The 14,793-nt window shown below is 36.9% G+C and overlaps 1 protein-coding gene across 1 annotated transcript in view; it reads right to left on the bottom strand.

The window, feature by feature from the left end:
* JMY (junction mediating and regulatory protein, p53 cofactor) overlaps positions 1–14,793 on the bottom strand; it is a 98,603-nt gene that overhangs the window by 27,211 nt on the left and 56,599 nt on the right. The window contains exon 4 of the mRNA XM_053224299.1: positions 10,868–11,037. Within this exon, the coding sequence (XP_053080274.1) occupies positions 10,868–11,037 (170 nt within the window). The remainder of the gene's footprint in view (positions 1–10,867; positions 11,038–14,793) is intronic.

Below are 14,793 nucleotides of genomic sequence, written 5' to 3'. Positions count from 1 at the left end.
ATTCAGGGGACAGGCACAGAACTAAGGGAATGGGAATCAAGAGTACAAGCAACACTAATTCTGGACAATGGAACAATGCAGAGAAGGTAGATGCCATAGTTGGGGCACCTTTGTTATGCCTAGGGTCACTGCTTCCCTGGGCAATAAAGAAGCCTAGAAAGTAAGGTAAGTGCTCAAAGGAGACAATCAAATTGCCAAGTTTTCACACTTTGCTATCTTGAAATTTTATTCAGCTCAACTTTTACCTTCTGAACAAACTTCTGGTATCAGGATATCAAGACCCCCAAAACAAACTGCCTTCCCAGTGTAATGCAGGTAATACCAGCAACATTGTACCTGACCCAATCCTCCCAATTCCTAGAAGAATGGCCTTTCCACTAGACATAAGTAGGGAGCACCATTCTAATAAATATGGAAAAGAAAAAAAAGAAAAATGTTTTTACAGTAAATCTAGCAAGGAAATGAAGTACCAATCAACATCCAACATCCACATAAGGACATCGTACATTACTAACCCCACTGATAATCATTCCCACTATGCACAATAACAGTGGTGTTCTTGTTTCCTATTTTGACTATACTATACCATGAAACAAGACATGAAGCAATTTATACAAACTAATGATGCCCCTATCTTGCCTTTCACTCTACTATGCTCGAAAAACTCCATGACATGTGAGGAGCTACAAAAATTAGAACTTTCAGAGTATCTGTGGGTGGAGTCATGCATTCAATAAATTCTCCCTGGGCACCTGCTGGCTGTCTGAGTTATGGAAAGTATAGCAGTTAGCAATAAATGAAATGAGGGTTCAGTCATCATGAAAACCACGTACCTCACAAGAGATATAACATTAAAGGCAAGCTAAGCTGTCAGTCAAGACTAGCCCTTTTACTATGTGGCAAGGATGGAAAGTACATGAGGATTGGTACAAACAAACCTGAGCATATGAGGTTCTACCAATAACAGCTTCACAAATATGGAGAATACATATAAACACAAGGAATTATCTAGAATTCCACATTTCAGAACTCTTTGAAAACTAAAAACAGCCATAATTTCTTTGATGTCAAAACCTAATCTCGTAATCCATTTGTAGGAAGCTATCCAGAAATGATGTGAATCCCTATTTATTCCATTTAATGAAAGTATGTTTCATTAATGGAAAAACAACACTTGTCTGAAGTTATATGTCCTAATCTGTCTAAAATTTGGAAAACTTAGAACTCTAATAAAACATATCTGGCCTCAGAGATTTGAGACAATGGCTTATAGGCTTGTAGTATAAAGGGTTATGTTTTAGATTTAAGAGATAATATACTTAAAACACTAAAGATAGGGCCAGAAACATTTTTAAACTTTTCTATTTATTTTTTTGTCATCAATATCAAAATATATTAAGATGACTAAAAGAGAATTTTGTAAGTAATATAAAAACTTTTACAGTATTACCTAGGTTTTTCTACTTAAAGACTTTGAAATTTCTAATGTATAGATACAGAACAGGCTATCTACATGTTTGTTAATAAATTAAAAACAAAAAAAGAGAGTCACTACCTGGACTAGCACCCTAGCTGCCCTACCTTTGTTCAGACTGTGTCCATCACACCAAAGCTCCCTGCTGTTGAAACTTCTTGGCAAGGTCCATTTGAAATACAACTGTCTGAAGCATGGGAATTGTATTTTTCCCATCTTTCTATTCCCTTCCTTGATACTTGCATAATATGTAACACAGATTAGAGTAATCGTGTCTAAGATTTATGGAGTTCTTACTCTATGTGCCAGGCATTATGCTAAATACTTTATATACATTAACCAATGAAATCATCACTTTCCTAAAAGGTATCTATTGATCTTATTTTATAGAGAGGTTAAGTAATTTACCCAAGGTTATGTAAGTAGTAAGTTTGCAGAATCAGGATCTACATTATTCTGTCCAAATATGGTAGCCTAAAGTTACATGTGGCTATTTAAATATAAATTAAATTAAAATTCTGTTCCTCTGTCACATAAATCACTTTTCAAGAGCTCAATAGATATCTGAGTAGTAGGTACACTACTGAAAAGTGCAAATATAAAACACATCCATTGTTGTAGGAAGTTCTACTGAATAGCACTGTCTAGACCCTAAGCTTAGGTCCCCTAGGGTATACTGTAAATGCTCCATAAATACTTAATGATTTAAAGAGAAATGACATGGGGGAATATAACCTTAAAAACACTCTAGCTGTATGATTTTAGAAGAATAACAAAATTATGGATAGTGAGGATGTAGCCTCAGGATTGGTATGTATTTAGCTCAATATTCTAGCAGTAGATATATGTTCATAGAGAGGAACTCAAGGAATCAAAGTTTCTAAAAAATGTATGGCTTCATTTTCTGCCGAGAGAAGAAAGCACATTGGTATCTTTCTTAGAACGTTCAACAAGGAAGGACTGTCATCCAAAAAGTTTTCTGGTTAATTCTCTGTTAAGCAGAGAACATGCTAAATGAGATGTGATTGTATTTTCTGATGTTTCATCCCAGCATCTCAATCTTGGCATCTCCTGTTTCAATTAATAACTACAAACAGAATCCCTTTATTTCATTAATAATCCTTATTTTAATAATACTTTTTACACATATACTATTCCTAACCCTTTGTCATTTTATGTATTTTCGTTTTGTTCTGTGGCTGTGACTAATTAAACTCACCCTGGGTTCTTTCAAAGGTATTGAGCCAAAGAGACATCAATGTTTTCAGGAGTTTTTGATGGGAAAATTTGAACACCAGTGGCAATCTGGGATCAAAGGTTCAGGTACAGATGATTTGCAAACCTGTTAAATTTGTCTACAGAACTGTGAGTATATGCATATTTCTCTCAGTAGAGAGTTCCTAGGTTTCAAATTCTTTTTTGTAGAGAGCGAGCGAGCAAGAGAGCACAGACATATGCAAGTGGGAGGGTGGGGAAAAGGGACACAGAGAGAGAATTGCAAGCTGGCTCCATGCTCAGAGCAGAGCCCAACAAGGGGCTCGATCCCATTACCCTGTGATCATGACCCGAGCCGAGGTCAACAGTGAGATGCTCAACCAACTGAGCCACCCGGGCATGCTCACCCCACCCCTACCCACCCCCACACACACCATGCCAGCTTTCAAATTCTTAATAGTGCAGGAGTCTGGACCTCAAAAGGGTAAGAATGACTACAATCAAGATCCAGAAACATTTATAAAGGAGACAGATTAAAAGAAATGGTATGTACTCCTAAAGCATATTTAAAGGAGTTAAAGAATTTAAATGTCAAATATAGTTTTGCTTATGTAGGTATAATTTAGTACTTAAGAATTTACAAGTTTAGCACTACACTCATATCAATTATTAGTAAATATTTTTTAATTTCTGATTTTTTTTAAATTTCTGATTTTAACTAAAAAAAATTTTCTTAATGTTTATTTTTGAGACAGAGGGAGACAGAGCATGAGTGGGGGAGGGGCAGAGAGAGAGGGAGACACGGAATCTGTAACAAGCTCCAGGCTCTAAGCTGTCAGCACAGAGCCCGATGCGGGGCTCGAACCGATGCAGGGCTCGAACTCATGAACTGTGAGATCATGACCTGAGCCAAAGTCGTACACTTAACTGACTGAGCCACCCAGGCACTCCTCTGATTTTAATTTTTAAAGTATTTTATGTTGTCACATCAGGAAGAAGTTTTCTCTTTAAAAACAAAAACAAAAAAAACCAGACACAATATAATGTATTTTTTTTTAAAGAACAAAAGTCTCCCCATAATTTAAATAACAGAGCAGTACTGTATTATCAAGTGTTCAATGGAAAATCATCTGTTTGGGATGGACTTAATTCATATTTGCTCTGTTTCTCATGAGTAATGTGGTCACCTTAAATTAATGCTAATAAAACTGGTGTGGTACATCATAGATATACATAAAAAACACAATATGTACATTATATACACTCAAGCATAAACCTGGCAAGAATGACTGGTATGTTTACCAAACCCTTTGAAGAATTTAAACACAATCCAGAACATTAAGAAGGAGACCATTAAGGTAATGGGGTGGCCCCAGGGAAAATGACCCCACAGGTAATCATCCTAGACTCCTGGGGCCCATTGTAGCCCAGCCCTTCCTCTACAACCCTAGACCAACTCCAGTAAGAACAATGTTCTTACAATAACAAACAGTCAGAAATCTTACCCTAAGCAGTTCTTTTAGGCACTCTATAATTCACTGTCAGCCTGGTTAGAACAACAAAGCTAGCACATGTGATAAAGACAAAGAATGGTACTCAACTTCCCAGGCAATAAAATGCTAGGATTAAAACACACACACACACACACACACACACACACACACACACACACACACCCCAAAAACCAAAACCCAGGATTTTACGTTTTAAAAGTTCTGGAACTTAGTATTTCAGACAGCTTGTGACATAAATGAGAAAGCTTACTAGGAAAAGGAGATTGCAATAGAAATGCTTCAGGAGAACATGAGTAGGACTGAAATCCTTGCAAAGAGATTCTGAATACAGGGTGAAAAAGTTCCAGGACAAGACAAGTTACAATTTTGCCTTTAACACTAGTAGCAAATAAAATATAAGGGGAAAAAAAAATCACAATTTAAAGTCATTAACAAAAAGATTTCTTTCTAGATCATAGTCATTATACATTATAAGCTATCTCACTACTTTTTAACAAGAGTAGATAAGCATATGCACTTTTAAAATGTCAATAGGGACCAACTAAGCCAAAAAAATTTCATACAGCTGTACTAATAAAAGCGGAGACATTTTGTTTTTCCTTAGAGACTAAAATATACTACTGCCACATATAGCCAGTGTTCTAACAACCAATAGTCAATCCATAGAATGGGAGCAAATATTTTCAAATTATGTATCTTATAAAAAACTTGTATATAGAATATATAAAGTCTTTCAACTTAGTAATAAAGAAAACCACAATTTTAAAATGTAAAAGGTATGAACAGATGTTTCTCCAAAGAAGATAAATAAGTAGGAAATAAGCAAATGAAGAGATACTCAATATAAATACCATGAGGGAAATGCATCTAAAAACACAATGAGGGGCTCCTGGGTGGCTCAGTCGGTTAAGCGTCCGACTTCGGCTCAGGTCACGATCTCACTGTCCGTGGGTTCAAGCCCCGCGTCGGGCTCTGTGCTGACTGCTCAGAGCCTGGAGCCTGTTTCAGATTCTGTGTCTCCCTCTCTCTCTGACCCTCCTCCGTTCGTGCTCTGTCTCTCTCTGTCTCAAAAATAAATAAATGTTAAAAAAAAAATTTTTTTTTAAAAATAAAAACACAATGAAATACCACTTCACACTCAACCAAGATGCCATAAAAAAAAAGACACATTTTAAGTGTTAATGATTGTGTAGAACAAGATGTGTAGAAATTCTAACTGTTGTACACTGCTGTTGGGAACAGCTGCTTAGGAAAACAGTCTGACAGTTCCTCAAAAAGTTAAACAGTTTTCTCCTAGGGACATACCAAGATAAATGAAAACCCTATACATGACAGGGTTCACAGCAGCATGGTTCATAATAGCTCCAAAAGCAGAAAGAGTCCAAATGTTTATCAACTGATGAATGCACAAAATGTGGTATTAACCATATAAAGATCATTCTATCAAAAAACTAAATGAAGCATGCATGGTTTCCCAAACAAAAACTAAAGCAGTTGTTGACCACACTAAGCCAACCCTGGAAGAAATATTAAAAGGGGACTGTGGATGTGTTGGGGGAGAGGGGCAACAAAGACTAGAAAGGAACAGAAACACCAACTTTACACATAACACAAAGACTCTGAATTCGTATCTATCAATAGTCACTCCAAATGTAAATGGACTACATGCTTCAATCAAAAGACACAGGGTATCAGAAGACACATCTATATGCTGCCTGTAAGAGACTCATTTTAGACCTAAAGACACCAGAAGATTGAAAGTGAAGGGACAGAGAACTATCTAGCATGCTAATGAACATAAAAAGCCAGAGTAGCCATACTTATTATCAGACAAACTAGATTTTAAACCAAACCCTGTTAAAAGAGATGAAAAAGAGGCAGTACATCCTAATTAAGGGGTCTATCCAAGAAGAAGATCTAACGATTGTAACTATTTATACCCCCAATGTGAAAGCACCTAAATACATAAATAAATTAATAATAAACAAAGAAATTCATTGATAATAATACAAAAGCAGTATGGGACTTTAACACACCATGTACAACAATGGATAGTTCACCTAAGCAGAAAATCAACATGAAAGTAATTGCCTTTTTTTTTTTAGTTGACTTATTTATTTATTTCGGGGGGGTGGGGGGAGAGGGAGGGAGGGAGAGAGGGGGGAGAATGAATGAATATGAATGAGTGGGGGAGGGACAGAGAAACAGGAAAGAGGATCCAAAATGGGCTCAGTGCTGACAGCAGACAGACTGATGGGGGGCTCAAACTCACAAACCAAGAGATCATGACCTGAGCCAAAGCTGGATGCTTAACTGAGCGAGCCACCCAGGGGCCCTGAAACCATGGCTTTGAGTAACACACTGGACCAGATGGAGTTAACATATATTCAGAACATTTCATTCTAAAGCAGCAGAATACATGTTCTTTTTGAGGGCACAAAGAACATCCTTTAAGATCGCCTACTGGGTAACAAGCCCTCAACAAGTACAAAAAGACTGAGACAATACCACACATATTTTCAGACCACAATGATATGAACTTGAAGTCAACCAGAAGAAAAAATCTGGAAAGACCACAAATAACGTGGAGGTTAAAGAACATACTACTAAAGAATTACTAAAGAATGAATGCAGTGGCTCAATCAGTTGAGTGTCGGACTTCGATTCAGGTCACAATCTCACAGTTCCTAAGTTTGAGCCCTGCATGGGGGCTCTCTGCTATCAATGCAGAGCCCGCCTGGGATCTTCTGTTCCCTCCCACCCCTCTCTCTCTGCTGCTCACCCACTCGCGTACTCTTTCTCTCAAAAGTAAATTAAAAAAGTTAAAAAACATATATATATTTTACATATGGCCTACTGGTGAAAAGAAACTGACTTCATGTTTTTCCAAAAATGACTTAATGACATCATGTATGATACAATACATTGCTGACAGTGCAGAGCCTACGTGGGATTCTCTCTCTCCTTCTCTCTCTGCCCCTCCCCTGCTTGAGCTCTCTCTCAAAATAAACATTAAGAAAAAGAGCACCAACTGAACAGTTGTGCCTAAACCATGAAATGTCATTATATACCACATAGGACACCATCTTAGGTTTATCCCTAACACAAGCTTTAATCTTCATTCATTTTTAAAACTACAGGTGACACATGAACAACAAGGAGATTTGCTTCTTCTAATAGTTAGGAAAACTATCAGCAAATGACCATGTTGAATACCCTTTCATAAGAAGCCATCTGTCCCTGATGAACACAGATGCAAAAATCCTCAACAAGATATTAGCCAACCAGATCCAACAATACATTAAAAAAAAAAATTAACCGCAACCAAGTGGGATTTATACCTGGGCAGCAGGGCTGGTTTAGTATCAGCAAAACAATCAATGTGATTAATTCACATCAATAAAAGAAAGAACAAGAACCACATGATCCTCTCAATAGATGCAGAGAAACCATTTAACAAAATACAGTATCCTTTCTTGATAAAAACCCTCAAGAAAGAAGGGATAGAAGGAGCATACCTCGAGACCATAAAAACCGAGTATGAATAATAAGACCCACCACTAATATCGTCTATAATGGGGAAAAACTGAGTTTTCCCCCTAAGACCAGGAACAAGACAGGGATCTTCACTCTCACCACTGTTATTCAACATAGTACTGAGTGTATTAGCCTCAGCAATCAGACAACACAAAGAAATAAAAGGCATCCAAATCCGCCAGGAGGAGGTCACACTTCACTCTTCGCAGATGACCTAATACTCTATATGGAAAACCCAAAATATTCCACCAAAAAACTGCTAGAACTGATCCATGAATTTAGCAAAGTGACAGGACATAAAATCAATGCACAGAAATTGGCTGCATTCCTATACACCAACAATGAAGCAACAGAAAGAGAAATCAAGGCATTAATCCCATTTAAAATTGTACCAAAACCCATAAAATACCTAGGAATAAATCTAAGCAAAGAGGTAAAAAATCTTTACACTGAAAACTTATGAAAGAAAGCTTATGAAAGAAATTGAAGAAGACACACACAAAAAAATGCAAAAATATTCCATGCTCCTATCCAGAACAAACACTGTTAAAATGTCAATACTACCCAAAGCAATCTACGTATTCAATGCCAATACCTATCAAAATAACACCAGCATTCTTCACAGAGCTAGAACAAATAATCCTAAGATTTGTACAAATAATCCTAAAATTTGTAAGGAACCAGAAAAGACCCCGAATAGCCAAAGCAATCTTGAAAAAGAAAACCAAAGCAGGAGGCATCACAATCTCTTACTTCAAGCTATACTACAAAGCTGTAATCATCAAGACAGTATGGTAGTGGCAAAGAACAAATGCTCAGATCAGTGGAACAGAATAGAGAACCCAGAAATGGACCCACAAACATATGGCCAACTAATCTTTGACCAAGCAGGAAAGAACATCCAATGGAATAAAGACAGTCTCTTCAGCAAGTGGTCCTGGGAAAGCTGGACAGCGACATTCAGAAGAATGAACCTGGACTTTCTTACACTGTACACAAAAATAAACTCAACATGGATGAAAAACCTAAATGTAAGACAGGAAGCCATCAAAATCCTTGAGGAGAGAGCAGGTAAAAACCTCTGACCTTGGCTGCAGCAACTTCTTACTCAACATGTCTCCAGAGGCAAGGGAAAGGAAAGCAAAAATGAACTACTGGGACCTCATCAAAATAAAAAAGATTCTCAACAGCAAAGGAAACAAACAGCAAAACTAAAAGGCAACCGACAGAATGGGAGAAGATATTTGCAAATGACATATCACATAAAGGGTTAGCATCCAAAACCTATAAAGAACTTATCAAACTCAACACCCAAAAAACAAATAATCCATGAGGAAATGAGCAAAAGACATGAATAGACACTTCTCCAAAGAAGACATCCAGATGGCCAACCAACACATGAAAAAACGCTCAACATCACTCATCATCAGGTAAATACAAACCAAAACCACAATGAGATACTTCCTCACACCTGTCAGATTGGCTAACATTAACAACTCAAGCAACAACAGATGTTGGTGAGGATGCGGACTAAGGATCTCTTTTTGCACTGCTGGTGGGAATGCAAGCTGGTGCAGCCACTCTGGAAAAGAGTATGCAGGTTCCCCCAAAAGACTAAAAATAGAACTACCCTACAACCCAGCAACTGCACTAAGTATTTATCCAAGGGATACAGGTATGCTGTTTCGAAGGGACACATGCACCCCAATGTTTTATAGCAGCACTATCGACAAGAGCCAAAGTATGGAAAGAGCCCAAATGTCCATCGATGGATGAATGGATAAAGAAGATGTGGTATACATATACAGTGGAGTATTACTCGGCGATCATAAAGAATGAAATCTTGCCATTTGCAACTACGTGGATGGAACTGGAGGGTATTATGCTAAGTGAAATTAGTCAGAGAAAGACAAATATCATATGACTACACTTATATGAGGACTTTAAGAGACAAAACAGATGAACATAAGGGAAGGGAAACAAAAATAATATAAAAACAGGGAGGGGGACAAAACATAAGAGACTCTTAAATATGGAGAACAGAAGGTTGTTGGGGGGATTGTGGGAGGGGGTATGGGTTAAATGGGTAAGGGGTATTAAGGAATCTGTTCTGGAAATCATTATTGCACTATATGCTAACTTGGATGTAAATTAAAAAATAAATTTTTAGAAAGGCCATCTGTTCTGGTCAAATTTAATAATGAAGTGTTTAACAGCGTTTAAAGATAATAGCCTCAGAGGTAATAAAAAATAGTATAATTAATGGTTTCAATATTGTCAAGCAAGACGGGGGGGGGTTATTCCACATTGCACTGGACAGTATGAAGATACTAAAACCACTGATGAACAGGACGATCATGAAAAAGTAAATTTTAAAAGATCATTTAGATAAATTTTAAATATGTCTATCAGCAACCTTTTCAAGGATTTGTAAAACTAGTCTTTTGGGGGGGGGGAGGGTTCATGACGAGGTCTTAAATTAAGTACAGTCAAGAAAATGGACCTCTGTTGAACCTGTTTTGTGTTCAGTAATAAAATGGGAAACTCCAAAAGGTAATGGTTCTGAATTAGGATTTTTCTTTATTGCTCTGGGCAGTGCAACTTTTTAAATAATTGTCAGAGCTTTAAGGGGTGTCTGGTGGCGGTTAAGCATCCGACTCTTGGTTTTACCTCAGGTCACAATCTCACGGTTTCACGAGTTCAACCCCCCATGTCAGGCTGTGTGTTGGCAGCACCAAGCCTGCTTGGGATCGTCTCCATCTCTCTCCTACCCCAGTTGCAAGGTCTCTGTCTCTCTAAACAAACAAACCTTTTTAGAAGATTTTAAAAAATAACTGTCAGACCTTTGAACCTTACAGTACAAAACATTTAAAAGACAACAATGAAATTCTAATGTCAACTTTTTTAAATAGTGTACTGCTGCCTACAGTCACATCGCGACGCTTATGAGAATACCTTATACGTCTCTTACTAGTGGCCAACTCAAATCAGAGGCCCCCATCTTGAGTATCATCTCATGGAAACACTGAAAAATTAACTGCCTAGAGAGTCAGAAAATGCCAGTCCTGTACAAATACAAAAATGAAATAGCAAATCTTTTCTTCATTTTTCTGATGGTTTTTGTTACCTCTTCTTTTAGTGCATGTTTCCTCTGTTCCAAACAGATCTCTTTTGCTCTCATCATCTGCAAAGTCTCCTTAGAAACAGCATACTGGAGCTTTTCCATTCGTTCTGCAGCTGCTGCCCACGATGCTTTACCGAATTTCTTCTGATCTGCTCGCATTCGATCGTACACAGCTATTAATAATAATTTTTTAAAGAGACATTAAGACGTACGACAACTTGATACTAAACAATTTGAAAGTTTCAGATTTCACTAACCACACACTTAAACATACAAATCCTACTCCCTTAGGTTTCCTATATAGCGGCTCTAAAACACAACTCAACTGTATCTTAGATTCTCAAATCATCACTAAGAAATCTAAATAATCATCCTCAGAAATTTCTGAAGATAAAACTGATTTGTCAGATTTTAAGACTTTTGTTTAAAAATATGTATTTTGAGAGAGAGTAAGCACACAAAAGCAGGGGAAAGTGGGGGGGGGGGGGGGAGAGAAGAGGAGAGAATATTAATCCCAAGCAGATGCTGCACTGTCAGCAGGGAGCTGGGTAGGGGCTCAATCCCATGTACTGTTGAGATAATGACCTGAGCGGAAATCAAGAGTCGGACGCTTAACCCAATGTGCCACTCGGGGACCATGATTTTCAAACTTTTAAGAATATTCTTCCATATGTTTAGTGTCATTAAATTCTAAGTTTTTATACTTTATTCTACAAAGGTTTATACTTTTTCCTGGGTATGCTAATTGAAATCAGTCATAACTATTTAAGATTATTTATTTAAATCCATGTGTTAAATTTGATCATTCTGAGTCCTCCAAAAATACAATGATCTGATGGAGCAAAAAACAAATCCTAGATGTTATCATGGAGCTTACTCAGAGGTTAGAGCTGGAACGGCACAATCAAGACTCAAAGAAAACATCTAGTTTCATCTTCCACCTCCCCCAAAAAGAAAAAAGAATTTTTTATTTACAACAACAGAGCCCTATGTCAAGAGATACTTCTTGACATCAAACAGCTAGTATCTTCTAGGTAAAGAAGTTTATCACTAATAATATAGTACAGTAGTGGCTTATCCTGGGTCCTTACACAATAAAACCATCCTTATGCCCACCAACTTTAACAGGTCAGAGATACACTCGTTATAAAAGAGGTAGGCGATGTGATTAGTACTGAACATCATCTTTAAGTCAGTACACACTGATTAGTAGTATCTTTTATATGTCCAGAGGTAAATGATAATTAATTTTGTACTACCACTGTGTCCTAACCATCTTGTGCAAGGAAGTATATCTCAGTAATCTTTGCCTCAGAGTTTTATGAAATCTTAAAAAAAATTTTTTCCAGTAACACAAGTACATACGTAAAACTTAAAACTGTACAGGCAGGGTTATAACTAACAAGAGCAGTTTCTCAGGCTCAGCTCTTCCCTACCCCCTAGTCTCAATGCCCAATGCTTTTAATTGTTTCTGGTGGTTATTTCAATAAAAAAAAAAAAAATACTGCTCTTTATCAATTTACAATTAAAAACTATCTTTTGAATTCCTACTAGATAAGAAATTTTGCTGACTTATAATCTCCTCTGAATATAGTTAAATCAATTATTTTGATTTCTGTTTTCCTGTGGCCTTCGAGTGCTAACAAAAGGGTTAATTTTTTAGTGCATAACTTTGCTCTGAATCTCAGTTTTAGGCAAACAAGTAAAATCTATTCATGTTGGCTGAACAAATGATTCTGCAATTTTAAATTTCTGCCCATCTTTTAAAACTGTATTTTAATATTTCTGCAACCATAAGATCAATACAGTAGTACAATGTAGGGAGGAAAAAGGATTTGAAGTGAAATAATTTTGAGTTAAATTCCCAATTCTACCTATAACTGACACATAACTTTTGGCAAGAAACTTAATTGTTCTTGGGTTCAATTCCATTGAGTTAGAAAAGGAAATATCGTACCTAAGTCTAAAAGCCTTTGTGGGAATTCAGAGAATGACAGTTACTTAAATGTCTCTTCCACTTCACATGGCACCATCACTTCCTCTCTACTTTAGTCTGAGGGGTAGCTCCCTGTCCTAATTCAGTCTCATGTTTTACCTACCACAACAGCTAGTCAATAACTTAGTCTTCTAATACCTTGACTAGAACATAGTCTTACATCTCACTGTTAACTCACTTCATTTAGAATTATTCTCCAACAGCTCAGAAATATGACAGTAATAAAGAAAATTGTGAGTGTACAATGTTTGCAATACCCCTAGAACAGTATAGGATATCTCTACAACAGATTCTTCTCTCCCTATGATGGCAAGAATAAAGATTCTTGCTAAGGATACCATTTACATTATCAGAATAACAACTCTATTATAACGGTCTACGAAGATCAGTCAATGTAAAAAAAAAAAAAAAAGGCTCTGAAGGCAATGAAGTTCTGGTATTCACAAAGTATCATGTTAAATCTGTAAGAAAAAAAAGTTTAATGTGCTAACACGTATACTTGTCAGAAATGAGCCAATTTAAGATGTTTTTAAAAGCTGAGCAGAAATTGGGGTGCCTGGGTGGCTCAGTCAGTTAAGCATCCGACTTTGGCTCAGGTCATGATCTCACCGTTCATGAGTTCAAGCCCCACCATCAGGCTCTGTGCAGACAGCTCAGAGCCTGGAGCCTGTTTCGGATTCTGTGTCTCCCTCTCCCTCTGCCCCTCCCCTACTTCTGCACTCTCTCTCTCTCAGAAAAATAAACATTAAACAAAAAGCTTGGGGCGCCTGGGTGGCTCAGTCAATTGAACGTCCGACTTCAGCTCAGGTCATGATCTCTCAGTTCACAGGTTCGAGCCCTGCGTCGGACTCCATGATGACAGCACAGAGCCTGGAACCTGCTTCGGATTCGGTCTCCTTCTCTCTCTACCCCTCCCCCAGTCGTGCACTGTCTCACTCTCTCAAAAATAAACAAATGTTAAAAAAAAAAAAAAAACTGAACTAAAAAAAAGCTAAGCAAGAATATATCAAAATTAGGTTACATGTGGCTCTGTATAAGAAAGAAAAGAAGGGGCTGTTTTACTCTTCCTCTAAAAAGAGAAATTAGAAAGTTAACCTTCTTTTTAGAAACAAAGGAGGACTTTTACTCTCAGCAGCATAAAGCCAAAGAGAGATCTTCACTTCGTTTCTCTAACAGGGGAAAGGAAACACACACATGAAAGGAAAATTAAAAGTCCAAGCAAATATGTGTTTAGGTTCAAGGGCTTCCTGCTAGGATAAAGTCACCAGAATTGAGGTATAAAGAAAGCTACAGTGACTGATGAATTATTTGAAATCCTAGAATGATGTTAATCATATGTAAAAAATGTTCTGATTAAAACTGGAGAAGCACAGTATAAAGAACAATCATCAAAACTGTAAAGAACCAGAACCAACAAACTATAGGCCATATATGAGAACATATAATCATTTCAATTATGTAACAAACCATGTATTAAAAAACTGATAGGCACACAAAGTGGCTGCAGAGGCAGTACATTACAGATGTGTGTGGGGGGGGTTCCCCTCTAATATTCTAAATTTTCTGTAATGATTATATATTTTTAGCATAATGCAAACTTTTTTTAAATATTAAAAAGTGCATCTAGAAAGCAGACTCTAAACCAAATAGTATACATACAACTATTTTATATAGTTTACAGTAGAAAATGACATCTTTAAACATTTAAAGGAACTACCATTAACGTTTTAGTGTATTGTTCTCTTAATTTTGTAAAATTAAAATTTTAGTTTTTATAATTATCTTAATGCTCTAAGTTAAATACTCAGGAGTGGGACTGCTGGGTTATATGGTAAGCATATCTTTAACTTATATAAGAAACTGCATTCACTTTGCAGATTGCCTGTACAATTTTGCATTACCACCAGCAATAAAGGAAGGGTTCTTGTTACTC

The sequence above is a fragment of the Acinonyx jubatus genome, chromosome A1 (assembly GCF_027475565.1).
Source record: "Acinonyx jubatus isolate Ajub_Pintada_27869175 chromosome A1, VMU_Ajub_asm_v1.0, whole genome shotgun sequence".
Classification (NCBI taxonomy): Eukaryota; Metazoa; Chordata; class Mammalia; order Carnivora; family Felidae; genus Acinonyx; species Acinonyx jubatus.
This window is presented reverse-complemented; position numbering and strand designations above follow the sequence as displayed.